At 37.7% G+C, this 21,530-nt stretch overlaps 1 protein-coding gene across 1 annotated transcript in view; it reads left to right on the top strand.

Annotated features, from left to right (window-relative positions):
• The window catches only part of gemin2 (gem (nuclear organelle) associated protein 2), a 29,474-nt gene extending 9,890 nt beyond the window's left edge, over positions 1–19,584 (top strand). The window contains exons 6-10 of the mRNA XM_039741474.1: positions 319–363; positions 3,716–3,784; positions 5,169–5,279; positions 8,093–8,151; positions 19,452–19,584. Coding sequence (XP_039597408.1) covers positions 319–363; positions 3,716–3,784; positions 5,169–5,279; positions 8,093–8,151; positions 19,452–19,488 — 321 coding nt within the window. The 3' untranslated portion in view covers positions 19,489–19,584. The remainder of the gene's footprint in view (positions 1–318; positions 364–3,715; positions 3,785–5,168; positions 5,280–8,092; positions 8,152–19,451) is intronic.
• Positions 19,585–21,530: the final 1,946 nt, after the last annotated feature.

The following is a 21,530-nucleotide window of genomic DNA, read 5'->3' as shown; positions in this document are numbered from 1 at the left end:
GATAAGTCCATAAGTACTTATTTAACAATATTTTAGCAAAATGTTTTACCATACGTCTGGATAACTGAAGTGTGGATTATGCAACACGAGTAACATGGAAATTTCCCCTTATTTTCTTTATACTTTTGGTCTGAATTAGAGTGTTGGAGTGTGACCCATTCCTGATTACTCTGCATTCAATTTAAATTTCCTAAAATTAATGACTGACAAAATTAAACAGAATTGTAAACTTCATTTGATACTAAAAATAATAATTAAGTCTGGCTTTATTTCCAAAAACCGTAATTAAGTTTGTCTTTATTTCTGTTTATTTTTTAGGTTGGTTTTCCTCCTTTGCTAAGTATTGTCAGCAGATTAAATCAAGTAAGTACGTGTAATACTATCTAATCTGTTCATTATTTTCGATAGCTTAAATATCTTTTGTTAGTTACCTTAGAATTTGTTGTGTTTTAGTTTGATGTACAATATTTTTCCCCTTTTGATCTATTCAGTTAACCCCTAATCACCGACACACACAAGCAGCTCATAACAAATGAATTAATAAAATAAGACAAGAACTAAAAAAAAGGTTTAAGAGTGCTCTGGGAGCGCCACCCCCAAAAAGGGCAGACATACAGCTTAATCACTTCATTTTGTAATGAGTTAGTTGCATCTTTTTGTGACTATTTCCAACAAACGACTACAATTTTATCCAAAACTGGAATTTTCTGTCATGTCTAATAATTGCCCATTGTGTCATTTAACTGTACTTTTCAAAAGGAATGTTTATATACATAGTTACAATATTGCACATGAGTAGTTTTTTTATATGATGGCACTCTGTTTTTCTGTGTACCGATATACTAATTAATTTTTCATTGTTGCACCTGGAATATGTCTGAAAATACAGGGGAAACTTTGAGGTGCAGTTTTCAGTAAATCTATCACTGCTCATCTTATATGTTGGCATTTTGTTCATTCTGTGTGAGAGATGTGTTTCTAATTTTTGCTTGGTTGAATTTTTTGTTTTTTTTAAGATTTTATTAAACATTGTACTATTAAAACCCAGGTTGATGGCACTTAATAATAGTGACTATTAATTTTTAGTGAATAATTACAACTGGTTGTGTAAACTTTTAATGCAGATTAATTCACAAAAAAGATTCTGAATCTTTGGCAATTATACTCATTTACAATTTAAAGTTGTAAAGAAAGTGTACCTCTTATGGAACTGATAAATGGCCTCATGCTACATGCTACTTTTTTTATTGTGATGTCTTTTTCAGACCTTGAAACTCTTGGTTTTAAAATGTCTTACTTTTTTCTTTGTATTTCTTTTTCTTTTTTGACTGATTTTGAAATTGTTGCATCTGTTATAATGTTTGACAGAGTTAGTATGCTATAGTAATAGATATTTTTTTGAAAAAAAATTAAAAAGCCTGATAACAAAACAAGTTTTCTCCCCCCCCGATAATGGCCAGCGTCAGCCTGAACATCTCTATCTAGGATATCTCTTTTGTGTGTTCATTTTATTGGTTCATGAAATACATTTTTTTTTTATTTTATTAAATTCCTGGATAAGAATGTCTGTAAAGTGACACCATTTACTATCAGTAGTAGTCTTGGCTTTGCCATTCTGTATTTTACAGGAGTTCAGTTTTTAGGGAAATTACTTTACAGGCTTTTGTTTTGAAGGTGGTGCATTGGTCAATTTTGAGACTGCTTAGATTCAGCATTTGAGTTTGAATAGCTTGTCTCATTGTTGCCTGTGTTGACTCGGTATGTTCTCCCTATATCTGTATGACTTTTATTTTTCCCCAGAGTCGTGTCAATTAGGTTAATTGGCAACTCCAATTTGGTAAATGGCCTTCTGATGGATTAATGTACCATCTAGGACAGTTTACCACTTTTGACCCTGGATTGCATTAAAGGTGTGGGTGTTTTTTTTTGTTTTTTTTTTTGTATTTTCAAATACGTTTTCAAATTAGATTGTATTGTAATCACTGAATCTTAAAGGATTAATCACTTCTGTTTCTCGTACTCCGTTTTTATTGTTATTAAAGACAATGTCTAAAACAGTCATCAACAAGTGTTGAGCTTTGAGTATCATTTGTTTCCTTGTCTGTATTTCCCAGTAGGTGTTTGGAAACTTGGGTAGTGTATACATTTTCTGCAAATGTATACTTGTTTGTTCTGTATTTTTATATAGTTTTATAGTTATATCATTTTAAGCACTGCTTTAAAATTGAATGTAAGAGAACGGGACTCAAAAGTTGGTGTAATTTGGGCATTGCTAAGTGATGATTAGTGATTTCCAATTGCAGTCCTGCAGAAACCCAGTAGCTGCAGGTTTTTCTTTCAACCAGTTTCACAATTGCCGATTCCTTTTTCTTGTAATTGATTTCATTGGTTATTTTAGTTGGTCTTTGGTTTCTTTGTATTCTTTATTCAGAAAAGCTTAAGAGTGTAACATTTTACATTTGCTAGAAATGTTTGTATTTTTTGTCATACCTGTAAGTTCTTAACTCTAACTAGGCATTTTCCTGTTAATTCACCCTCTTTCTGTGAAGTTTTTGTTCCCATCATTGTATCCTAATAATGACTATTAAACAACTAGCAAAATAGCTGAAAAACAATGAATGTTGAAAGGCTGCAGCTACTTCAGTGTCATTCACACAATGTGCTCATCATCAAATAACTGCTGAAATAACTTGATCACCTGGAAAAGTGGAATGAAAATCATGATGGCAAAAAATGATAATCGTAACAAATAAAACAATAAATTATCAGCATGCAGCTTAAGTAAAAGCTTGTTTGATTACAGTAAAAATTAGTAAATATTGTTTTGTAATTTCTCAATTGACAACAAAAGAGGGAGAAACTGAGAAATACCAGCTTGCCTTATTAACATAGGAGTTCAATGTAAAGCCAGTGTCGGTTGGGACAGAAACTTGTAGTGACAGTGGATTCCCAGAACTGAACTCAAAAATCTCTGGTCTTGATTTATATTTTAAAATGATAGGGGTAGAAGCTGAATAGTTTATCTGTTTAATAATAAATTGTCATTCAATAGCGTCAAATTTTAGATCGCGATAGTAAAAGAGCAGCAAGAGCTGATAAAGAACGTTGAGAAGAAGAAAATGAACAAAAAAGACCGGCATATAATAAAAATCCAGAACAAAGGGAATTGTCCAATAAATAAAAAAGAGAAACATTTCACAATTTGTGAACAGCAGTACAAAAAAGCAAGGTTTATAGATGCAAGTTAGAGGATGGTTTTTGATGAGGCGTTAATGTTATTTAACTTTGTATTAACTTTTTGTTACGTTTTGTTACAGTTTATCTTTTTACTTCTACATTTTACTACTTTTTATTATTCATTGGTATTTAAAATACAGTTGTAGTGAAATATTCAAGTAACAGATTTTTTTATCTATAATAACTAAGGACCAAACTGTCGTCTTCCCGCGTCTTGCATTCTCTTCTATATACCATTTCTTTAAATACAATTGCTTTGTCTAAAGGAGGAGCGCCCCTATGCACTTTGAGCAGCTCAGCTACAAGATAGCAGGCGCCCGCTCCTGGGAGTTGGCAAGCCAAGCGAGAAGAGGGTGAAGCCCCCTAGTGTAATAGTAATTTTCAAAATAAGGGATAATATATTAAATACATGTTTTGCTTAAGAAAACATTAATCATGTTTTGATGTATATTCTTTTGTAATCATTTTTATTTTTAAGTCCGTGACAACCCATGTATTGGAGTATTTAATAACCTGGTTTGAAGAGGAAGAATTCTCTCCTGAACTGGTGAGTTTTTTTTTTTTTTTGCCCTTAATTTTTTCTTTTCAGTGAAATCTAAACAATATACCAAAAAACATTTCTATGTATTTTACATGTTTATCAAAAGTGAGTTGTTTTAACATAAGTGGATGTATAATAGAGATCTGTTATGTTTAAGTAGGATGTAATGATGTATTATATGGAGAATTTAACAATATATGTAAAAATTATGTGAATTTCCCCTTTGGATTAATAAAGTATCCAATCTGTCTATCTCTGTCTCTATCTATCTGACAGTATAGCACTTTAACCATTAAAATGAAACAAGGATAAATTCATATTAATGAATTTGGCGATGAGAATCAAGTAATTGTAATCTTTTTTCTAAACACAAAGAAACAACACACAACATGACAGTATAGCACAGTGAGTGTTTTGTTACTGGCTTTCAACAGGCAGGTTTGAACTGATATCAGGTCAACACCCTGTTGAGTATTTTATATACCTGAACTGGTATTGCTTTTCTGACACTTTAGCTAAAAGCATCCTTGAAAGTCATCAAGATTTGAGATGCATTTCAAAATCAAAGGCCACCATTCAGAGCTAAGTCACACAGGAGATGTCTGCTTGTGGAACAGAAAAGCACAGAGTTACCTTGTCATGTGATGGCTGAACCAGGCAGCTTTCATCCTTTTATTTGTGAGAGTTGTGAACTGCTGTGCTTAGAGACAGCAAACGGGGTTCCATTTATTTGAATCCATTAATAAAAAGGGGTGAAGGGACCAAATATTAATGGTTGTAAGTGCACTGTTGGTAGCTTTTATTACTATTTCAGGTCTTGGTTAAGTGGCCATTTAACTGGTTGTTGGTGAGCAGATGAGCAACCTGAGGAAAAAATCCATCAGTCTAGACTAGGACTACACCCCTACCTGTGCTTGTTTCCTTGGATTTAGCCCTTGTGAAGAAAGCTGCATGGTAGCATTTGGGACAGGCTCTACACATTTAACATACTAGGTTTGACTATACTAGAACCATTTTGAAACAAGATGAAAATGAAATAAAGACAGTGTAAAATAAGTGAATCTTTAAATACTACAGAATTGGCTTATAAAGATACTGTGTTCAGTTTTCAGATTCATTTCTTTATCATTGTCATTATTGCCAGCTAATCATTACTAGCTAACCCCAGGTCGTGGAGACTTTAGTTCTCATTTCCAAATCATATTAATTAAATAAAGTACTGTATATGTGTCGTTAGAATTTTGGGAGGGTAGGAGAATATGAAGTACAGAATATTGTGTTTTACAGAATGGTGCACATATGAAGTATCGGCTCTAAGGTTTATATATATATATATATATATATATATATATTTTTATATATATATTCTTCTTCTCCAATTCTAATTTAGGGAAGATGGATGTATGCACTCCTGGCATGTATAGAAAAACCCCTACTGCCTGAAGTCCATTCCCTTATTCGACAGTTGGCAAGACATTGTTCTGCAGTCCGGGCCAGACTAGTAAGTGTGTGTGTGTCTGTCTATAATTTATTTAAAATCTTTACATTCATGAAAACAAATAATAGAAAATTTAGTCATTAAATGTGAATTCAGTACTTCAAGTCATATAGTCTTTTGTCAGAGTAAAGTTTTACAAACAATTTTAAATCTGAATTTTTATTTTTTACACACTGATTTAAACAAATGCTGTAACTGAGGTAGTATATTGAAATTTTATAAATGTCATTAAATATTAATTGAATAAGTTGGCCAATTTTTGTAAAATGTATACACAAACCTATTAAAACATTCAAGTAAAAAGAACATTCTTGATCTCTTTTGTAAACTGTAAACGGTAAAGAAATCAAGGTAGTACAGTTATTCAGAAAAATAACACACAAACACAGCACTAACACATTTAAAAGCTATACATAAATGCAAAATGTGTACATAGCTTTTGTCTGTGAATAGCTTATGAAGTCTTTATAGGAACACTAGAAAGTTCACATACTCTACTGTGAGGCATGATTTTGTTGGCCTAAAAATGAGCCCTGATGTACTAAATACACGTTCAGAAGCACTGAAATGGGATAGTGCCTTACGTTACATAGTAATTGTGATTAAATATAAGTTTAAAGTCACATGTAATAAAATAAAAGAAAGGAACTCGCTACAAAAGCACACTACATGGCGAGTGTTTAGAAATCATGGAAACATAGCCAAAGAATACACTGATTCTCGAGCAAAAATAATTGCATGCTCCTATTTTAACACATTAAATATTTAAGTAGCTACAAAAAATGTTTTACTCTGTAGAAAAATAATAAACACATTCCTATTCCTTCATCAATTGCAAAAGTTTATCTGGTTTGCAATGATTACTGTTTCCATAATTTAAAAACAAGTTATCTACCTCTCGATATTCTTTGTATTGACACGCTTGTTGGAAGTGTTTGGCTAAAGTGATTGTGTTAGCCCCTTTTGTTGGTATGCACTCTTTGTCTGTTAGGCATGCGGCTGAAGTTGCCACCTGAAAGTGGAGGGGAAGAGAGTGTGGCAACCTGAGGCATGCCCATTGGTAGCCTATGAGGCTCAATTGTCAAAAGCCAGAGTGAACTGGAAGTGCATTTGTAATGTTGGCTGTAGAATCAACACAATGAAAAATTTAAACAGTTTTTAAAATGTTACAATCAGTACTTAGCAATATTTTGATACTTGTGACAACCCTATACACAAGTCCTTCTGTACCTCTATACAATTTTCACTGAACATCTTCAGTACAAGTATTTTGTGTGCCTTTCCCTTCCACAAAACCAAAAATCCCTCTTAAAGGTTAAACATCAGAAAGACACTAATCTTCTTGTATAATACGCTACTGTGGCTGTTCATTTGTCTGTTCAGCATTTTAAATCACCTGTAGCTTGCAAACCGTTTCACCTATTGACTTGAAATTGGGTACACATATACTATGTGACGTCTAATATCTGCTTTCGGAGTGATGATTTTTATTTCTCTTTTTATTTTTATTTTATTGTAGAATCAACTCTCGGCAGTGCACAGTAGGGCAGCCGTGCGGCGCATGCGTATGGGCGCCGTTCTCATTCCCTACCACCTTCGCTAATCATTCTTGAGGCAAATTGAAGATGTTAGTGCCAGCATAAGTGAAAAAATTAAAGAAAATGTACTAAGTAATCGCAACACAAAAACTAACTTAATCAGTTTTAATGCGAAAAGATGCCGACAAAAGAAGAGAAGCAGCAGGCCTCTAGGGTGGAGAAAAGAAGAGCTGCTCAGGAAGATCAACCTCTGAGCAAATGAATGCTAAACAGAGACAGAGAAAGAGTATGAAAACTATGAATGCTTAAGTCAAGTGTATTCACTGCACGTTATCGTGCAGTACGCCGTTACTGGTAACAAATAAATCAAATACAGTCTCATATATTCATCCAGTTGTTAATTAGCTTATGCAGGACAGTGTCACAGGGAACATGGAACCTACCTCAGCAAACACTGGGCACAAGACCAGAACAGTACAAGATGCCTGCCAATCGTAGGGTACGTGCACACTCGCAGAGAATAGGGCTAATTTAACCATGCCAGTTTACCTAATCCGCATGTCATTTGACTATGAAAGGAAACCAGAGTACCTGGAGGGCACTTGGATGAGGAGAACATGCAAACTCCTCATAGGGAACCTTAGACTCCTTGTGTTCTCCCTCTCACTGTTTATTCTTGCTCTTCGAAAGGGTACTGCAGGCCTTAAAAAAGCAACACTGCTTTTATCCTAAAGAACAGGCTTGTTTTTAATTAATGTTTTTTTTTTTTCAGAAAAGTGATTTTCTTTTATGGTGTGTGTCCATTTTTGTTTCAGAAGCAATGTGTTTATACATTTTGTCATATTAAATTGTGATGTTGTGTTTACTTTATATTACTTTTTCATTAAACAGGAGGATTAAAGTGTCATCTTATAATCAGCTGTTTTATAATTGTCTTGTGATGCTTTTTGTTCACTCATATAATGGCTGCTTAAAAAGGTTTTTAGGCAAAGCAGAAAAAAGTAGCTTACACTTTAACTTATTATATAGTCGTTCATTAATCTCCAATATTCATCGTTTCCAGGAAACACACCCCAGAATTGTTACATATGATGCAGGATGGAGCACCTTGAGGAAACTAAATGCCAGCATTATAGACGATAGGGCACAATGATGATTTAATCAAGATGGTTGTTATTTGAAGAAGAAATAGTAATTTCTTTGGGTTTAGAATGTTTAATTCAATTTGGTGAGTGATTACAGAAACACTGACAGCTTATATGCTAATCTTTCTCTTAGGAGAATAAAGATGATGAAAGGCTTTCGGCTCTGAACTTACTCATTTGCCTAGTTGCCAGGTATGTATTGACACATTTGCTGCTGCTGCTGTCTTCAATTCTGACTTTTGGTTTTTTTTTTAATTTTAATATTGAGCGTTTTCAGTATTTAATACAGTATGTTTGCATATACCATGTAAGATGAATGATCAAGCTATATATGAGGATTCAAAGTCTTCCTTGCAAAATTATCAGTTTTAATTTAAAATCTTTACTACAAAAAAAAAAAAAAATATATATATGTATATATTGTGGCAGTAGGGGGCAGTAGTGCACCCTTGAACCCTCAGGTACGACTCCTGACACCAGGTAATAGTCCACGACCTTTTTATTATTTTTCGCAGTGCACCAAGCACCTCCCACACTCCTCACAAATCTCTTTCCACTAATAATAAACACACAATAACCTCTCCTCCTCGCCCAGACACTTTGCTCCTCTCCCACCCAGCACAGCTCAGTGTCTGGACTGAGGCAGCGTCGTTTTATAGCCCCTGACCCGGAGGTGTTCCTGTCCCAGCAGTCCACAGTTCCTTATTCCTTCCGGGTCAGGGCAATCAGTCTATTACTTCAACCCGGAGCACGCCATACCTTCCTGTCACGTGACCCGGGTCATAAGGCACAACAGAGCCCATAAGTCCCCTACAGCGACTCCTGGTGGATGAATCCATCAAGCTGTGTATAAACACCACAGAGTCTTCATTGCAAAATGCTGGATCGGGCATGATCCCGCTTAAAATCTCCTCCTGTCGGCCTGGGGTGCGGATATATATAGCCGGCAGTCTTCCATATATATATATATATATATATATATATATATATATAAAAAATACACATACAGTATATAGTGAAATAGGATGGCGCGGACACCGTTTCTGCCATCACCACACGTTTATTTACAGTCCTATTATATACAAAGTCTTATGTGCACCGCCACCAAACCCCACAGTCCCCCAAAGTGCACGCTCTCAATAGCCACTTTCTTCACACAAATCACACTTGGGCCTCTCCTCGGCACTGACTTAGTCTTCCTCCACACCTGACTCCAGCCTTAAATAGGCGGCTGATTGCCGACCGCACCCAGCCAACTGTGACAATACTCCCCCGCTAGCTGAGACCTCCAGGGACCAGTGGACCATTCCGTGAGGACGTGAACGCCTCGGCGGCAAGCCGACACACTGTAGCCCAGGGCCCGAACCTGCAAACGAAACAGAAAAACAAGGGGCGGGGATGTTGCCCTGACACAGCCCCTCGGCAGGTCTTCTCCGCTGGGCCAACGCTTTCCGCTCTGATCGGCGCCCCGATGCTCCCTCCTTCGGCTTCCCTGCTCGAGCAGTCTGCAGTCCCTGCCATGGAACCACTAGTGGGATCAGGCTTCGTGTCCACCTCCCAAACTGCGGGTTTCTTCTCTGCATCCGCTGAGGACGGCCCTTTGCGGGACGTGCGCACGCAGTGGCACGTCCTCCCATATCGGAGGAACTGGCTTCCCCAAGCCGCTTCCTCCGCTTACTTTGGGACGCCGCGGCAGTTTGGATCTGCCCATTGTAAGAGGGCAGACCCAGCTCTGTTGGCATCCGGAGCTTCACGAGGTCGGTCTCCCTTACCTTCCCCGCTGTGCCTCTCCGTCCAGAAGCTCCTGCAGCGCGCCGATCTTCTCTTGCCTGTGGCTCTCGATCCGACGCCACTGCCATCCCTCCTGACTACAGCGTCTCCGCCTGGAGGGCACATCGCTCGGCCGGCGGCGACAGCACAAGGCGCAGCTGCTCTTGCAAGTCCTGCAAAATTGCCACCAAGTAGAAAGAAGCAGCCGGCGGTGGGCTTACCTTGAGAGTAGTTCCACTTACCGACTGCTCTCTATGGGCCTTTCCCTGCGGCCCACTCGGGTTTCTTAGAAGCACGGGACGGACATTCCCTGCTCTCGCCTTCAACCAATCATTGGCGAAAGAACAGGACATGCTGTCCAATCCCGTGCCTGCTACGAGGAGGGACTTCTGGTCGGCCATCTCGCTCTCCCCTCTCACAGGAGAGCGTTTCTCCGGGCAGCTCCAGCTGCTGCTGCGGCTTCCGCAGGCACAGCCTCTCCTTCTCGGCAGCCTCCTTCCTGGCCCCCGCGTCGGTGAGCCGCCCCTGAAGCACAAAGTCCACCAATGGACCGCCAATGGTCCATGACACACTCCGTTGCTGCGGAGTGGGGTGCATGCCGCCCCTGCGGCACGTGGGTGAGTTCCCCTGTTGTGCCAGGCCTTTCACAGATTTTTCCATGAATGCAGGTTCCCACCTTGACTCAGGTGGAGCATCCTGCCGGCTACGCCACTGTGAAATAGTGATTTAATAAATATAATATATTATATATAATATATAATGAGTCAAACACAATCTTTATTTTTTTAGTCCCTAGGACTTCTAAGCAAATTAATCAGTGCCATCCAGTTTAAATTCTAGATTAAAAAATTAGCAGCGATTAACATTGTATTTCCTTTTGTCTCGTCACTAGGCATGTGATGTATATGCTTGATGTATGTGTGTATGTATATAAAGGGTATATACTTGCTGCCAAGTGCACCCATTTTTACTTAAAATGTTAAACAAGGATTCCCATATTTTGATTCATACCTACACAGTGTCCTTTAAAACATGTTTCCCCTTCCTTTACCTGCCAAGCATCTATAATATTTCAAAAGGTCAGCACTTGCCAAGCCCCTTTTAACAGCAAAATGTGAAAGGTAAACCACCACTTGATTACCGCCTGCACATTATCTTCTTTAAAACATGGTACCTTTTCACTTACAACCAGGGAATTAGTATGTATGCCAATGAGCTGACCACCTGATGAGATCCTTCTAACGTGTCTCTAAAAAGTACTGGGAGAATGTATAGTAAGAACAGACGCTTCACTTATTATATTTTGTGGTCAGGGTCAACAAATTGATTAATGAACACTGTTATTGAGTTCCTCTGTAATGCATACAGAACTATAAATACGCTATGTTAATGTTTTCAGTAATTACATTATTTTGTTTTAATATTTTAGCCAGTTCAGGCCTACTTAGAAAAGTGACTCATGGAGGACAGTTTTAATGGCATACAAAAATAAGTGAATGAGTAGTACAGAATAACTAGATCAATAGAATCAAACTAAGCTTATCTTCATAATTTTATATATAAAATACATGTACAATCTTGTGAAAGAGTAAGTACACCCCATGAAACTGTTGACTTTTACAACCTATTTAAACAGGCATACATTAGATCTTCTTGCAAACAGTGCCTACAGATAAATGTGTCATACCAGAATATAAATGCAAGATAAATGGCTTTTTCAATCATTTATTCAACAAAGATGTCAACAGAAATAATTGTCTACTAGGGAAAAAAGTAAATATAGAGTTATGCTGATTTATGGCCAACCAAGTTAAGGCCAATTCATACTTATTACCAAGAACCGTAGTAAAACAATAGAGAAATAATGTTCTAAATTGCCAAAAACTATCACAGTAATACATTTTTCATTACTGTAATTCTTATTTTGCAGAGTCTTAAATGTTTTCTGACTCTTAGAAGGCTATTTAAGGTTGGTTTTGGTCAGCGTGACTTCACGTGCTAATGCATTCAGCCCGCACGGTCTTAACTTACACAGGTATTTCTTAACATTTGTGGTCCCAACTTTTGTGACCCAGTTTTGCCTTTAAGTTCATTGATGACCCACTAGCAGCAATTGCAAATTGCCCCCTTGGTGAAACAAACTCGATGAGGGAACCCTCTTGGTAAAACTAGCTCACTTTGAAATGGAGAAATATATAGACAGCGCTGCTTATCACTTAGGTGACCCACCAAGACCACCTTGCAAAACATCGGTGGGAACCTAGTGGTTATGAAACACTGTCTTAAGTGGACCGAGACTCGAAGATCGGTTTGTGGTACTCAATACCAGCAGTTAAAATATGTGTACCAATGACCCAGACAAGATGGAGCTGTAAATTGGTTACATGACTGTAAACCATTGACCTCAGAAGCTTGTATTGCCCCCTTTGGCAGAAATTGCATCTTCTCATAATTGCCAACCAGTCTCTGATATCAACTTGATAAAATTTCTGTCCACTCCAACATGCAAAATTCTTTCTATTACAAGATGTTTATGGGGATTTTTAATTTTTTTGCATGTTCTGATTCCCAAACAACAACATTTCAATGAGATTGGAATCGGACCTTTGACGAGACCAGTACATAACCCCTCATTTCTTCTTTTTGAGCCATTTCCTGGTGAATATGGTAGTGTGCTAGTGATCATTATTGCGTTGAATGGTTTCTGTTTCAACTTCATCTTTCAGACAGGCTGCCTCATATTCTCCACAAGCTGCTTGATATAATGCCTAGTTGACTCCATGACAGCAAGCTGCCCAGGCCCTGAGGCAGCAAACCAACCCCAAACCGTAACATTTCCACCACCATGCTTCATGGTTACTATGAGGTTTTTCTCTTGAAGTCTTTGGTTTGCACTAAAAATACCTACTGTTATTACAGTACAATCCCTCTTAACCGGCCACCTCGGGACTGGACACGTGGCCGGTTGCCGTTTTGGCTGGTTAATCTATTTTCATGTAGAAAAATATTTCTAAGGTATGTACTGTACCTCTTGACGTTCCTGAATAAACCATATCCACAAGGCTTCATCCACGTACACTTTTTTTTTTTTTTCTTGTACAACGACTGGACAGTGTGGTGTAGTGGGTCCACAGCTCTTGTCAAAAGGCCACTTTTTAAATAAATCGCGAGGGGTTGTGTTATGTGTGGCCGAATGTTTCCGGGGAATTCATGATGCTGAAGAAAGTGGTCGCTCCAGCTGAGCGATCACGGAGCTGGAGTGACCGGTATTGAAGACGACTGGCCAACAAAAGGCAGTGGCAGTTGTGGAGGCTTTGGGTTGGTTTAGCTCCAGCCTGAGCGCCCTGGTCACTGGGGAAAGAACCCAAGTCTCAGTCCGGATGGAGCCCGACGTAGCCAGGGATTGGAGGGCTACCGGACCAGTGTGGAGGGCAGCTGCACCTGCAGCTAGGGTGACTCCCCTGTTGGGAAGCCTGATGGGAGAAGCAGGGGAGCCGCCAGGTAGAAAGAAGAAGGCACCGTGCTTTGGACTTTAAGAGACCACTTCCAGCCATTGTTTTACCTCGTTTGCATTGTATTTAAAGAACTTGTTTTTTAACTAATGGATTTTAACCTCCACTAATTCACTTGTTTCAATGGATTATTTATTTAAAGAAGACTTTTGATATACTGCACTTTATTTAATTTGAACACTGTTTTGTTGTTTGCTGGTTTTAAAATCCCTCTCACCTTCCAGGAAAGAAGGAAGTGCATACATGTAGTATAAAGAAGAACTCAGGATTAATAAAAAAAAAAATGTATTTTAACAGGCCGGTTAATCTGTCAGCCGGTTAATGCAAGGCCAGTTAAGAGGGATTGTACTGTATGTTCAAACAACTCTTAACTTTGATCAGTCTGTCTAAAGCTCACTGTTCTAGAAGGCCAGGTCTTTACCTTTATGTTCATTTGCAAACTGTAGTCTTGTTTTAAAGTTCTTTTGGAACAGCAAAGACTTTTTCCTGAGACACCTCATCACATGCAGATCAAATTTGTAAAATCTTTTTCAGATTGTGGAGGCATGCACTTTGACTCCAACTTTTACAAGAATTTCCTATGGATAACCACAATATTTTGGGGTTCTTGGAGATTTCTTTTAGTATCATATGGTCAGCTCTTGTGCTGAATTTGCTTGGGCTGGCCAGTCCTTGACAAAATACCAGTTATTTGAAATGCCACTTGTAGATGATTTTCCTTACAGTGTGATGAATGGCAATCACTTTATATCCTTTGCTATACAACTATACTCCTGAGGGCCTTAGAGAGATCTTTTGTCAATAGCCAATGGGAACATCAGACCATAGATATCTGTGCTTTAAATAAGACAGGCTCCACCTACATATTCCCTAAGGAGGTTCTAATCATTGGCATCTCATCTGGAACACCTCATTCTAACTTCATGGAACTGAAGTGGTGATTTAATGTAGGAGTGTACTCAATTTTCCCACTTGACAAATCTGCATTTTTGTTAGTGTATTCATTCTCACAATCTAAATTATGTCAATTTTATGTGTCATTTTTTCAAGCATATCGCCTTTATCTGTAGACACTGTTTGCATGACAATCTAAAGGTTGCCTATTCAAAAAGTCAAACATTTCCATGTGGTATGCTTGGTTTTATCACATTACTATAGATATATACTAGCCAAGTGCGCCCAACTACTTTGCGCGTGTTAAATTGTCTGTGAAGGGCTCCCTGTTTAAACGCGGCTGCCAGTCGTGAACTGGGCCCTTCGTCGCACAGCATTATGATTTTTTATAAGGGAAACAAAATTACAAAAGAAAACCTTTGAACATTGATTCGATAGGAACGGCCTACTCGGAATCACTGTCCGAATAGTAATGATGTGGTGGTGTAGGAGCATTTCTGCTTCTGTTCGTTCACAGTCCGTCTTGTTTTCACGACGCTATTGTTTCCTCTCACGATGTCTTCTCAACCTTTCTCCAATCTCGCAGGTTGCTTTGTGGCAATCAAAGAGTAAGGCAATATACACGGAGCAATGGTTATAAAAGGGGGACACATAGGTATCCAGACTCTTTTTAAAGCATAAATCGGGATCACTTCACTGACATGTGAGCAAGGCACAGTAAAACTGTGAGATGCGCACTCGCCGCTTCTAGCGTAACAATAATAATTTCCAGAACGTGCTGTTACGTTGTCATTCATTTTACCCACTGCCTTTCTTTCATTCATATGTTACGTAGGCACGTACCTTTTATCTTGGGCAATCTCATTCTCTAATCAGGCCTCGGGGGCTAACCAGCGTAACACTGTCCACCACCCCTTTCGTTATTCCGGCACATTGTTGACATCCGTGAGTAACAACAACATACTAAACTGAAAGGTGGTCTACGCATGCTTGGAATTCGCGGACAAACCAAGATCAAGATCTAAATGAAGATCTCTTTAGTTAATTTAAAGCACAACAATTTGTTTAGTTTGAATGTCTGTGTTTTGAGGTGTGACTGGCGTACTACAGTCTTCAGTAATATAAGCCTGGAGGAGATTCTTAATGCAATGCCTATGTTTTAGCTGCCTCTCTACTGCCATCTAGTGCTTCTTCTAATTCATTCGCGGACAAACAAAGATCAAGATCCAAATGAAGATTATATATAGAGATGGACAGATATAAGTAATATACACTATATATTATTCATCTGTTGTGATTTTGTTTTTTAAATGTAAAGTAAGTTATAATTCCTAAATGCCAGATACTAACTTTTACGTGGCGGAAAAATTGCACATTTTCTCTGTGCTTGCATGGGTTTCCTTTCAAGTTCTTCAAAGACATAACGGTTAGATTGTGACTCTGAATTTGCCTAACTTGAGTACTTGTTGGTGTGTGCTTGCATGTGCCCTGTAATGGACTGGCACCTTATCCACTTGTGCCCGTTATTGTCAGAGTAGGCACCTATGACCCTGAATTGGATAGATGGGCAAGGAAATAAGTGAATGGTTTAAGTCACTATTTCACCACAGGACTAAAAACACAGTTCAGAATTTACTCTTTATATCCACTGTAATGTTTTTGCTGTCTAATTGCATTTACACTTACATCACTCTGATATGACAACATGGCCAATGTAACAAAAGAGTGGACATGTGACAGCTTGCTTATGCCAAACATGTGATGAAACATAACTAATGGAAACTGGTGATAACATGCAAACAAGAGAGTGCCTTTCATTTTGGCATTATACTGTAGTTTTCTGTTGGCACTGCAGATATGATGCCTACTAGCATTGCAATAATGGTATTACTGATTTCTGTAATGTCTCTCTTTTAATAGGTTTGAGTGTAGAAAAGTAAAAAATATGCTGTCTTGTTGTAGATCCTTGATTTGTAATCACTTCAGCCATTGTTGCTGACTGCTTCGCAGGGTGCTAATAAAATGGAGTATAATACATTTGGTCCAAAAGCCCAGCCTAGGCATTCACACCTCGGGGTCATAATCTGAATTTAGATGTACATATAAACATTAATCTCCGTTTAAGCGTTGGAATTTCATTTTCTGTATTGTAGTTTTAGCGGATATGAGCAAAATAAAAGAAAAAAAAAAAAACGAACAATGGAATTGGGCAAATCTAGCTGTGTAGATTTAGCTGTCATAGTAGGTGAATGTTAAAGAAACACTTATAAAGGGTATGATTAATGGAGCCTTTGGTATATTAACATATATTCTCCAGTCTCGGAATCAGCTACAGTAGGTTTATGCTTCATTATAAGAGAAAACTGTAAGTGTTTTACTAGGGGTGGGCGGTATGACCAAAATTCTATATCACTGTATTTTTCTAAATTATCCTGGTTTCATGGTATTCAACAGTATTTTTTTCCCATGCATGAGTGGATGTTACACACATTTTCCACTGCAATTACTGCAGTAGACTGGCTAAGAATACCCTATTCCACTGTCATGAGCATTGTACAAAAGAAACATTTTAATGTGCGCACAAGTATTAATACAGGTTTGCATGGCCCCATAAAGTGATAAGTCTTCAAGGGGGTGCCACTAATAAAGAGAAGGAATCACATTGCATGACAGATGCAGTCAAAATATAGAACCTTTTTATTGAGCAAATTTTGCAAAAACTTAAACTATAATTTTGACAACATATTTTCAACCATCCAAAGAGGCATTTAGACTTAGTAAAACATCCAGAGGTGCTTGTCAAAAGTTGTATTGCACTGAACATGTCTTAGAAAAGGAATAAATAGTAAATATTTTTTGTAAACCAACTAGACTTTCAGTTACAATCTCTGTCCACTGACACTTTTAAAGTGACTTTTTAAACAACTTTACCATCATTAAACTGCATAATATTTAGACTAATAACAATAAGTAATAGTATTATTACTGATAATTGCACTATTACTTCAAGACTTCAAGCCCAGGTGCATTACACAGTATTCACCAAATTAAAATAAAATAAAACAAGTGAAACTTGGTGTTGACATCTTTACCAACTGAACCATCATTTAGGCAAACTGCATTAATATGGACCTTGCTTCAAGCTAAGCTATATACATAAATAATAAAACTGCACCTTGCATTTATAATGCTATTTGTGGTATAGCCCTACGGAAGCGTATTAAGGCCACGGTGAAGAAAAAAAAAAAAAATGGACACAGGGAAGAAAAAAACAAACTATAAATCGAGAATAAAGTTGACATGTTGACTTTATTCTCGACATTTCCACTTTAATTTTGCCGCTTATGTCTAGATTAAAGTTGACATTTCCACTTTATTCTCATAGTTTATTTTATAATTAAAGTAGAATGTCGTCAACTAAACTTCATCCTAAAATCAATGTTTTAATTTACTAGATTTTCTCAAACCCTGTCATAAGTTAATGCAGCACATTGAATGCTTTGTGTTAAGTGTTCCACGACCCAGTTGTTAATCACTACGCTTCTTAAACTGCCTGAGGAGGCACCGGCAGCGATCACCGCACTGAATCCATTCACTTCATGATATTCCTGCTCTCTGAAAATTTAGAATGCTAAGATAAGTACTTGATATCATTTTCATGATGAAATGCATTAAAGCAGGTATTAAACATGCACGGTAGTGTAGTGGTAGTGCTGCTCCCTCGCAGTAAGGGGTCCCCAGGTGTACGTTCAGTGTAGAGAACTTTATGGCAGGTGGGACGAGGCTCCAAAAAACTGGATGTATGAATGGGTATCGCAAAGGTTTAACTTAAATATTGTGTATATGTTGGGTTTGTGATCTGGTGGTCGGAGACATGAACACAGAATTCAATGGATGTTCTTCTGAGCGGGCTTTCTTTATTGCACACGTGCTGTCTGTCTGATGTACCAAAACCCCAGTTCCTATCCTTCCTTTTTCTTTCTCCACATAACCAATCACCACACGATAAACGTCTTTGTGAAATTAAAACTAGTTATAAACTTAGCCCACGGAGTGTTCAGAACTTTAAAAACATCTTCATTATACATGTTTAATTATGCCATCCATCCCATCCCAGCAAGCATTTTCTGTGAGGCAGGCCCGCACATGATTAATACATTTTGTAATGCATTTCATCATGAAAATTATATCAAGTATAGCATTCTAAATGTTCAGAGAGCAGGAATATCATGAAGTGAATGTATTCTGTACGGCAAAAGCTGCCTGCGTCCCCTTAGTACAAGAGGAAGTCAGTTTAAGAAGTACGTACCGATTTAACATGGCTCGGGGAACACTTAACACAAAGCATTTAATGTGCTATATAACTTATGATGGGGTTTGAGAAAATCTAGTAAATTAAATATTCATTTTAAGATGAAGTTTAGTGAACAATGTTCTATTTTAATGACAAATTCCGAGAATAAAGTCAACATGTTGACTTCAATCTCAACATAAACGGTGAGAATAAGGTAGAAATGTTGACTTTATTCTTGTCATAAGTGTCGAGATTAAAGTGGAAATGTCGAGAATAAAGTCAAAATGTCGTCACACTATTACACAGTATCCAGGTACTTTACACTGTATTGGAAACAAATAAATAAAACAAGTACAACTTGGCTTGCAGTATTATCCAGTAGTATAGAAACAGTATTTACACATTTGAACACAATGGTCCACATCCGACCTTTTAAAACCAAAGTATCTCCAGGCAACAGACGTGACTCCTTTTTTTTGGCAAAAGTTCTTCTGTGTCATCATGTTCAACTTTATCGTCAGCTACAGCTTCAGTTTCAGAATGTTCTCTGTCCATTTTCACGCGCAATACCTACACTACCACTACCTATTTAGCGGTGTAGCAGTGAAAAAGAGCCCCCGTGCAACACCTCTGTGATTAGCGGTGTAGCAGTAAAAAAGGTCCCCACTTGAACAGTTTCCCGCTGAGCCACGTTCCGAACGTCGTTTAGGCAGTTTAAACCGGTGTTGCGGTATAAGAAAAATCCATATCATAACAAAAATAAAAAATGGTTTGTTATGAATCAGTATACCACCCAGCACTATGTTTTACACAACTTCTGAAATGGCCACTGATCACTTTCACTGTGAATTTGAACTTGATATATGTTTACATGCTAACTCAATAATCTTATTTTTAACTAATTTATCTACTTAAACACAAAAGTATTACATTTAGTTGAAATGGGTATTTAGTTAATGGGTACCTTTTTGTAATGGTTAGTCATATGAACTTCAATATGTCTTTTTTTTTTTTTGTTGTAGGTACTTTGAACAGAATGACTTGGCTGACAAAGAATGATACTATGCAGTAATTTATAGTAAATGAATGTATGAATTAAAAATATTGCTTTCAGTTGGTAGAATGAAAAGAAGAATAAAAGATTTTTCAGAAGTACATTATCAAGTCATTTTTCTTTTATTTAGTAATGAATGTTAGTTATCGGTTAGCATTTCCTTTTACCTTTGCAGAATTTTAAAAACTTGTTCTTTTATTGAAAGCTAAACGGTCAAAATACATTTGCAAGATTTGTATTGTGAAAATAGAAAATAATTCTGCATTTGTTTATAATTTACACATTTTAGTACATTTTTAATTTTTCACATTGTATTTTTCTAAATAAATTTGTTTTTAAGCATCTTTTGTGTTTTTGTATTTTAGTCTGCCAGCCATCTATCACTTTTCTGTATGTTAATCTTCCTGCTTTGGTACATACAGAGCTTGAATCTCACCAATCAGTAGTTTACCTATGGCCTAGTAATTTATAAAAAAAAAACTTAATTTTTCAGTGTTATAGACATGTTATAGTATAGTGATTCTTCAGATTTATAACCACAATTTGACTTGTACAGAACACATAGAATAAACAAGGAGATGTATCTATTAAATCATGTTGCATTTTTGCACCTAAACATTTATTCCAAGTAATGAAACACTCAAGGGATGTTTGGTTGCACAATGGTAAAATATAATGTAACACAAACATATGCTGACTTTTCTTTTACAGGTGTTTACTTTCTATGTGGTGAGGTGGTTTATTCACTTGTCCAAAACCAAGGCATCACATAATCCCTTCACACCAACACGGTTCTTCTGAGCCCAGGCCTAACAGAGCTCCGTAGGGTGGAACAGCCCTTCTTTGGTTATAGGGACACCGTGCTAGAACTCACCCTACTAGTACAACAGTCAAGCTCTATTTACAACTTATAGACTGTTTTATAGTCAAGAACTGTTCTGCCGCCAAACTTGTTGGAGGACACTGGCTATCCCTCTAGATCTTACCGTCCATCCATCCATCCATCCACTATCCAACCCGCTATATCCTAACTACAAGGTCATGGGGGGTCTGCAGGTGCCAATCCCAGCCAACACAGGGCGCAAGGCAGGAAACAAACCCTGGGCAGGGCGCCAGCCCACCGCAGGATCTTACTTACCATTAAAAGAGTAATATGATACAGTATCCCAATCATCCATTTTCATATGCACTTATTCTAAGCTGGGTTGTGGGAAAGCCACAGCCTTTCACAGTAAGCATTGGACACCAGTCCATGACAAGGTGAACAAACACACACCGCAGTGTCAATTTAACTTCACCAATCTACCAAACCTTCATGCCTTTGAACTGTACTGTTCCCTAAGACTAAAATGACTCACTCAAGGGACATAAATTGATTGTCTGAGCTTGACTCCTTTGGGTCGGTTTATATTTCATGCTCAGAACACTTGCACACACGCATCATATCATGGCTGCCACGCATTTCCAGTGTTCTTTGTGATGTTTCCTCTGAGCACGTCCTTAGAAATTAAGGGCAGGTTATACTTCATGCTCAGAACATGTACGCGCACGCATCATGGCTGCCACACGTTGCCAGCATTCATTTGACGCAATTCTCTGAGCTTGTTCTCAGAAATTAATGTGACGCTTGTGCAAGATGCAGAACCAGCAAAAAATTGGAGGGGGTACAGTGTGTTCAAGTTGGAATGTAATGTCAGCTTTGTTGTTTACTAAACGTCATGGCAGGCTTGCAGCTCCAACAGGATCAATCGGCGTGCTTCGTTGTTTGATGTGGTGAAGAAAGTCCTCAATCTTAAATCCTGACATGCAGATGTCTTCATGGTGCTTTTCTTCTGGAAGCTTGAAGAAGGGGCCCGAGTTGCCTCGAAAGCTTGCATATTGTAATCTTTTTAGTTAGCCAATAAAAGCTGTCATTTTGTTCAACTTTTCAATACATAAAGTTTCAGAAAGTATTTTTTTTTTGTTTGTTTTTCTTTGCAGCATGATGTTATTTCATCCACTAGATGGTAGCAAAAATACTGTCCTGATTGTTATACAGGTATAACAC

This window comes from Polypterus senegalus, chromosome 18 (genome assembly GCF_016835505.1).
Source record: "Polypterus senegalus isolate Bchr_013 chromosome 18, ASM1683550v1, whole genome shotgun sequence".
In the NCBI taxonomy this organism is placed as follows: Eukaryota; Metazoa; Chordata; class Cladistia; order Polypteriformes; family Polypteridae; genus Polypterus; species Polypterus senegalus.
Note: the sequence above shows the minus strand (reverse complement) of the source record. Positions and strands in the feature narration are given on the sequence as shown.